Source organism: Gallus gallus, chromosome Z (genome assembly GCF_016699485.2).
Source record: "Gallus gallus isolate bGalGal1 chromosome Z, bGalGal1.mat.broiler.GRCg7b, whole genome shotgun sequence".
Taxonomy (NCBI): domain Eukaryota; kingdom Metazoa; phylum Chordata; class Aves; order Galliformes; family Phasianidae; genus Gallus; species Gallus gallus.
In genome coordinates, this window is record NC_052572.1 from 20,652,003 (window position 1) to 20,660,714 (window position 8,712).

Below are 8,712 nucleotides of genomic sequence, written 5' to 3' on the forward strand. Positions count from 1 at the left end.
GGCTGCAGGGTGACCTCATTGCAGCCTTCCAGTACCTAAAGAGAGCCTTATAAACAGGAGGGGAGTCAACTCTTTACAAGGGTAGATAATGGCAGGACAAGGGGAAGTGATTTTAAGTTGAAGGAGGGAAGATTTAGGTTGGATATCAGGGGGAAGTTCTTTATCAAGAGAGTGATGTGGTGCTGGAACAGGCTGCCCAGAGGGGCTGTGGATGCACCCTTCCAGGAGGTGTTCAAGGTTGAATGGGACTCTGGACAGCCTGGTCTAGTATTAGATCTGGAGGTTGGTGGCCCTACATGCATCAGGGGGGTTGGAGCTTCGTGATCCTTGAGGTCCCTTCCAACCCAAGCTATTCTATGGTTCTATGCTGCTATGGTGTGATACTGTGTTTTGGCTTTGGGAGAAAAATCCACTGTTTTAGCTGTTGCTGAGCAGTAGCTGCACAGAACCAAGGATATTTCAGCTTTTTGTACTGTCCTGCCTGTGCAGGAAATGGGGGGTACACATGGACTGTGAGGGGACACAGCCAGGATGGCTGACCTAAACTAGCCAAAGGGATGTTATGTGGGAAAAAAAAAAAAAAAAATTCAAAAGTTGAGAGTAGGTGTCTGGAGGTGCCACCAGTTTAAGTTGCAGCCCCTGAGAGAGATAGCTCAACTACACATCATGTATTTCCTTTCAAGTCAGCCTTCATCAAAATCAGTCAGCAAAAATTGCTTCCACTCCACAACTTCTGGATTTATGCTAGCTTTTAATTATGATTTTATCCTTACATAGCAGAGTTCTGTGGGTTGGAGCTGGGACTGGGGGGGACGTTTTGGTCACAACGTATCAGAGTTTCCTTATTTCTACCAAAGTCATCTGTGTCATGTATCAAGCTGTGACTGCACTCCTTGTTTCCTGTGCCAGTGTCATTTCCATGCTATGTCAATGAAACTGTGCTGTGAGGCTTCCTTCATTTTAAAATTATCTAGTGGCAGTCAATTCCCGGTGATCTCTTACCATGTTGTTCAGGTGTGGGGCATTTGTGCTGTAAGTATAGGGACAGTCTGGGTTAAACAGAGTAATTGATTTGGTGGAATGCAGTGCTTTTCTAACACTCTTTTGGGCAAGCTTTCCCCAGAATATGACACAGTTGTTTTCCTGCAGCTCAGAACTAGAAATAATAGTCCCAGACAGACTACACTGGCTGTGCATCAGAACAGGCTAGTTGCATTTTCAGTAAATTTCAGTACATGCAAACGTTTTCTGGACCCATCTCAGATCTGGAATGGAGAAACCTGGAGTAATAAATGCTGAGATAAGTGTTCTAAGAGCCACATATGCATTGACACTCCAGGTTTCACATGATCTTATGATTGGAGACAGTGCTAAACCCAAGCTGTCTCCATGCACTTAAGTCACAGCAGGTCAGAATCTCTAAGCGCTTTGGCAGCTGTTCCAAAAAGCAGGTCATGTAGAGCTGAGACAGTCTGATAGGACTACTACTTACTAGAGCTGATAAATTCTAGGTAAATATTTTTATTTGTGTTCTTAAATGCATTCCACAGTATCCATATTGTTAGAGCCTATTCATTATTTTCACTGGTCAGTGTTCCAGGCAACAGCTGGCTGACAGTAATGAGAGAACACAGAAATCCAAACCAGCAAGCTATAAATGTAATCATCCCTGAAATCAGCATGGAGACTCTCACGTCCACAGTAGGCATAAAATAATAGTTATTGTTAATATTTGCTATACCAGCATCAGACAGTGGTTGTCTGCCATGGCCCACAAGTGTCAAAAGTGGCCTGTGAAGTGTACAACTAGTAGTCAAGCAAATTAAATGCAAATCAAGCAGTTACTTCAGCACAAAGTAATATTTATTGAGTAGAAGTGTATCATGAGGTATTCTAAATATCAGTATGTAAGGACTTCCGAAGAGCGACCAAGGAGGTAGATACAGAGCAATGCTTGAGCAAGAGGCATTCAGAAAGGGACCCTTAAAGGTCATCTACAACTCCCTTGCAGGCAGCAGGGATATCTACAACATCAGGTTGCTCAGAGCCTGGTCCAGCCTGACCACTTGAATGTCTACAAGAACAAGGCATCCACCACATCCCTGGGCAACCTGTTCCAATGCTTCACTACTCTAACTATAAAAGACTTCTTCCTTATATTCAATCTAAATCTCCATTCTTTTAGTCTGAAACCATTTCCCCTTGTCATATCACAACAGACACTGCTAAAGAGTCTTTCCTCTTCTTTCTCACAGGCCCCCTTTTGATGCTGAAAGGCCACTAGCAGGTTTCCCCAGAGCCTTCTCTTCTCTAGGCTGAGCAGCCCCAGTTCTCTCAGCCTGTCCTTGTAGAGGAGGCATTTCGTCCCTTGGATCATTCATGCTATGCTGACCACGTTTATGTTGCAGCCTAGGACACAGTTAGTTTTCTGGGCTTCAAGAGTGCATTGGTGGTTTATGTCCAGCTTGCTATCCACCTTTTTGGCAGGGTTGTGCTCTATCCTTTCAACCCATAGCTCATACTGTGGGGATTGCCACAACCTTGCACTTGACTTTGCTGAAATTCATTAGGTTCTCCTGAGCTCACTGCTTGAGCCTGTCTAGATATGTCTGGGTGGCATATCATTCCTCAGTCTTGTTAATCACGTCACTCAGCTTGTCATCATCTACGAACTTGTTGAGGGTGCACTCAGTCCCACTGTCGATGTCACTGATGAAAATATTACAGAGTATTGATCCTGGTACTGACCCCTGAGGAACATCACTCCTCACCGATCTCCATCCAGGCATTGAGACACTGGCCACCACTACCCTTTGGGTATGATCTTGGAACCAGTTCCTCATCCATTTAATGGTGTCCAACCATCTTTCCAATTTTGAGAGAAGGATGTTATGGGGGACCATGTCAAAGGCCTTACTGAAGTCCAGATAGATGACAGCAGTGGCTCTTCCCTTGTCCACTGATGCAGTTATGCCATCATAGAAAGTCACAGACTTAGGCAAGACTTGCCCTTGGTTGAGCCATGCTGATTGTAACATATTACCTCCCTCTCTTCCATATGACTTAGTGTAGCTACCAGCAGGACCTACTTATTGGTGTTCCCCAGCACAGGGATGAGGCTGACAGAGCAGTAGTTCCCTGTGCTATTTTTTTCTACCCTTCTTAAAAGTAGGTGTGATATTTCCTTTTATTCCATTCACAAATGACTTCACCTTCACCTGATGCCATGACTTTTCAAATATTATTGAGAGTATCTTGGCAGCTACATCAGACAAATCCCACAGGACTCTGGGATGCACCTGATCAAGACCCTTCCACTCAAGGGATATGCAAAGAGCAGTTGCCAGTGAAGGCTGAAGCAAAAAAGTTAGTGAATACCTCAGCCTTCTCCTTGTCCATTGTTACCAGCCTGCCTATACTGCTCACTAGGAGTGGTACACCTTCTTGAACTGTCTTTTTCTAATTGATGTACCTGTAGAAGCCTTTCTTGTTCTTCTTTTCAGCCCTTACCAAGTCCAGTTCCATTTGGGCCTTGGCCTTCCTGACCCTGCCTGTACACAGCCTAGCTTGTCCGTGAGGGCTCTTTCCCAGGGTGTTTTGTTGACTAACTTCCTGAAGAGCTGGACTTCGGCTTTCCTAAAACTTAGCATCCTGATTTTACTCTTTCTCTGTCTGATATCTCTCAAGAGCATGAACTCCACCACTGTCCAGACAGCCTCCAATTCTGATTTCACCCATCAGTTCATGTGTGTTGGTCAGTAAGAGGTTCAGTATTGCATCTCCCCTTGTGGAGATGTTTGTTTTACTTGGCTAAAGAAGTTGTCCTCAATGCATTCCTGGAGCCTCCTGGGCTGCCTGCAGCTCACTGTGCTACTATTCCAGCAAATGTCAGGGTGGTTGAAACCCCACAGCAGGATGAGAGCCTATGATTTCAGTGCCACATGTAGCTGGAGAAAGAAGCCTTCATCAGCAGGTTCTGCTTGATCAGATGGACTTTAGTAGACACCAAGACACAAGGCTCCCTTGTTGTCTTGATCTGTAACTCTCAGACAAACCTTTTGACTTGCTCACAGCCATTCTTCAGAGATAGCTCTTCACACTCTATTCCTTCCTTGAGGTAGAGTTCAGTGTCTCCCCTCCTTCCTTGCCCCTCCATTCTGAACAGTTTGTAGCCCATCGATAGCCACATTCCAGCCATGGGAATCATCCCTCCAGGTTTCAGTGACAGCAACTACATCATGGTTTGCTAGTTGCACAGTGGCTTCCATCTCCTATTGTTTGTTTCCCAAGCAGCATGCGTTGCATGTAGAGGCAATTCATCTGGGAGCCAACCTTGTTGCCTTCTTGGAGGATAACTCCTTGATTCCTCTGAAGTGTTTTCCTTGAGTTTCCCTGTTGCTTTCTCTTGTTGCTTCAGTGGTCCCTGGCTCATTGTCGTAAGATTTCAAGTATGCTGCAGTGTTGCTAGCATATGTCAGGGCAGCAGGTTGAGACACCTGCTAGCACCCTGTACCTCTAACCCAGCTATGCTGTCCCATACCTTATTATGGGCAGGCTTGCTATTATCTCCCTCCACCTTCAAACCGAGTTTAAAGTTGTGCCAATTTAGGATGTCAAGTGTGCATGCTGGAGCCTGCAAGAAATCCCTGACTCAACTGAACTTTCTACTTTAAGGTTTAGTTTCTGAGTTATAGTAATAAAATTGTGGCTTGCTTCAAATTGTGAATCATTGCTCATGCTGAAGCATGCACTTCGCTAATGACTTCTCAAGTGAAGAACAACATCCAGGTTATTTTTAGTTTTAGATATTAGTTTTGTTTTGCCTTTCTTGGGAAAGTATCCATTTATTTTCATAATAAAGTTGTAAGTATGCTGTTAAAATTTATTTAAAAAAAAAATGTGACCACATTGCAGCTGTATTCAACATTATTGCTTTTGTTATTTCTTTATTTTACTGTTCTCATATGATTTTTGTTCTCCTCCTATTAGAATACTTGTGACATTCCTGTCTTACCAATATGTTTCATCACCTCACTAAAAGTAACCTGTATTAAAAACTAATATCACCAATGTGTACTGACTTCTTAACCATTACTTAAAACACTTTCCTGCTGATTAGTTTATCCAAAATAGTTATGAGATGAGCTGTTTTTCTTTTTCTTCTTGCAGACTGCAAATGATAATCTGCATACAGACGATGAGCCTGAACTCAGAGGAGATAAGGAAAGCTATCTCTGTGCAGTGTGCCTGGATGTTTATTTCAATCCTTACATGTGCTACCCGTGCAACCATATCTTTTGTGAACCATGCTTAAGGATGCTTGCCAAAGACAATCCAGCCAGCACTCCATGTCCACTGTGTCGTACTACAATTGCCAGAGTCTTTTTCCAAACAGGTATCAAATTGAAAGTTTTTACAATATAGAAAATTACTTTCATTTGTGTGTTACAGAGAATTGCAGAATGGTTGATGCTGGATAGGAACTCTGGAGATCATCTACTCCAACCTTTCCTGTCTGACCAGAATCCCCTAAAGCAAAACCAAGATTGTGTCCAGACAGCTATTGAATATCTCCAGGAAAGGAGATTCCACAAATTTTCGGACAGCCATTTCCTGCACTCAGTCATCTTCATAGTAAAGTTTTTTCTTGTGTTCAGTCAGAACTTCCTGTGTTTGAGTTTGTGCCCATTGCCTCTCATCCTAACACTGGCCCCTACTGAGGAGAGTCTGGCCCAATTTACTTGACACCTTCTCTTCAGATACACATTGATGAGATTTCCCCTGAGCCTTCTCTTCTCCAGACTGAACAGGACCAGCTTCTTCAACCTTTCTTATAGAAGAGATGCTCTAGTCCCTTCATCATTTTAACTGCCCTATGCTATGCCCTCTCCTGGAGCTCCGTGTTTCTCTTGTACACGGGAGCCCAGAGCTCGACACAGTACTCCAGATGAGGCCTCACCAGAACAGAGTAGACAGAGAAGATAACTTCCCTCAACGTGCTGGCAATGCTGTTCCTCATACAGCCCAGGATACCACTGACCTTGGCCACGGGCACACTGCTAGCTCATGGTCAACTTGATGTCCACCAGACTCACATGTCCCTATCTACAGAGCTACCTTCCAGCAGATTAGCCCCAGACTGTATCAGTATACAGGGTGTTATTCCACCAGGAATGCACTACCCCACACTTACCTTTGTTGAATCTCAAGAGATTTGAGTAAATATGTAGTTAAAAGTTAAGTTAAAAGTTAAAAGAGCATTTAACTCTTTCTAGGACTGTTTCATGCAGGCTTAAACCTTTTTGATATTTGAAGTGATATTCTGATATTTTGTATTTCCTTGGTTTCCTCTTGCTGAAGGAATCTTACAAACTTCAAGCATTACAAATATACATTGTCTCAAAATACTTCACCAGTGGTATTTTTAAATGGCTAACTTAATTACCGAAAAAAACCTTTTTGGTTTTATGATTTTAATTCTGCTACAAGTGAAAATAAAGTTTGGCAGAGCTACAGAATTCTCCCATCTTTTTAAATCCTCTCTTCCTGGCCTCTGCGCTCTTCTCTCTCGTGTTCATGACTTTAAGTGGTAGGAACACATGGTGAGTAATGGTTGGCTTATATAGAGCAGCAGAAATAGGTCATCTGTACCTGGAGCTTTAAAAGGTAAATTCAAACACCACAAATGAAATTCCACTACAATAAAGTACCTCTGTGGTATCTGGAGGACTTTGCAGCACTTCAAACTGTACATGTACATACACAATCACAACATAATGGTCCAGAGGAGGGACGTGAAGATGATCAGCGGGCTGGAGCACCTCTCTGAGGACAGACTGAGAGAGCTGGGGCTCTTCAGCCTAGAGAAGAGAAGGCTCCGAGGAGACCTTAGAGTGACCTTCCAGTACCTGAAGGGGGCCTACAGAAAAGCTGGAGAGGGACTTTTCATAAGGCATATAGTGACAGGATGAGGGGAAACCAATATCATCTTCAACTAAAAGATGATAGATTTAGAATAGATATCCAGAAGAAGTTCTTTACTATGAAAGTGGTGAGACACTGGAACAGATTGCCCAGCGAGGCTGTGAATGCCCCCTCCCTAGATTTGTTCAAGGTCAGGCTGGATGGGGCTTTGAGCCACCTGGTCTACAGGCAGGTGTCCCTGCCTATAGAAGGGGGTTGGAGTTAGATGATCTTAAAGGTCCTTTCCAACCCAAACTGTTCTATGATTCAATGATTCTGTGATTCATCTGTCCTGTTGCCTACATCAAATGAGTCTTTTCTATCTTTTCTATCCTTGAAAATAAAAGTTGCAATGAATAAAGTAATAGTACATCAGCTTTTTCAAAGGTCCTTGAAGGGCCTTTTCTTTCTTTTAAGACGTGCAAGGAGTTGTGGCAGCAGCGATATTATTAGTATTTATCTGGAGACATGACATTTAGAAGGTAGAATCTTTGTTAAGCAATCAAAACTGTGTTTTTTTAAGTTTTTCACACTAATTACTAACTTGACAACTCTGTCTGCTATCATCAGATCAATTCTTTTTTGTAGTAGGAAAACATTGTTGCTTTTAAACTTTATTTTCCATTCTTTTATTTCTCTGGATGGGTCGGTTTTCCCAGTTTTGAGTTGCAGACCATGTAGAGATTAACTGAAATTACATCTTCATGAGCTAATAAGCTCTTGAGATTCATAGGTTATGATCAACTCTTACAACCTGTCATAAACCACTCTATGAATGTTCCTGTTAATGCTGTATTTTAAAAATGTTCAAAATAATTTTTAGACTTTTCCTTTTTTTCCTTTCTCCGCATTACCGTCTGTTACTGAGTGACAGTGTTAAAACAAAGAACATAACAAGCAGACCAGTAGATTCATAGAAGTCATCATAGGCCTGTAAATTAAATAAACTGATTTGTTATGTATTTCATTTTGTTAGCATTTGACATCATCTTTTCTAAACGTTTTATTTCTGAGGCAACAGGGTGTTTAAATCTTGTTCTTGCTATGTCTGGAAAGTAGGGTTTCTGATTCATAAAAACTTGAAGAGATGTTACAATTATGAAAAAGTATTTCACAGTAGACAAAGCACTTCTATTTTGTTGCAGAGCCGTATACAATTTTTTGCTATGTTTACAGCATTTATGCATATGTTGTTTCCCATTAATTATTGTAGAATTGAACAACTCTACCAAGTCCTTTTTCCCTACGGAATATTTGAAGTTACAAGAAAGTTTTCAAAAATCTAATTCTGCAAAATGGCCTCTACCAAGCTGCAAGAAAGCTTTCAGAGTTTTTGAAGGTAAGAACATTTCTTACATATCATTTTAGACAAGAATAATTTTTAGACCTAGTATCTGTATTTGTTGAAGATCTTCCTAGGCTTCGTTCAGTCTTGAATACACTAGTTGGAAATAAGTCTCTAGCTAATCTGTGCTATAGGAAACCAGCAGTGAATGATTGTTGTAGTTGAGTTAAATTCTCCCTCTGTGATTCATACCTAGTGTTCTGGATCTAAACATACACTGCAAATTTCAAAGAGGCAATTTGTGTGTATAAATCTATTCTTAAATCTTTAATTTGATGCACATTATCAGGATAATTGTATGTGGTTTCCTGTTCTGAAAAAAAAAAAAAAAAAAAGTGGCTGCAAGATGGAAGAAAGAAAATTGCTCTTGATAAAAAGTTCCCAATTTGGAGTCCAGTCAATAA

At 41.7% G+C, this 8,712-nt stretch overlaps 1 protein-coding gene across 6 annotated transcripts in view; it reads left to right on the forward strand.

The window, feature by feature from the left end:
* RNF180 (ring finger protein 180) overlaps positions 1–8,712 on the forward strand; it is a 75,999-nt gene that overhangs the window by 48,182 nt on the left and 19,105 nt on the right. For all 6 annotated transcript variants that reach the window (XM_004937275.5, XM_004937273.5, XM_015277602.4 and 3 more), the window contains 2 exons: positions 5,170–5,395; positions 8,177–8,302. In XM_004937275.5, the coding sequence (XP_004937332.1) occupies positions 5,170–5,395; positions 8,177–8,302 (352 nt within the window). The remainder of the gene's footprint in view (positions 1–5,169; positions 5,396–8,176; positions 8,303–8,712) is intronic.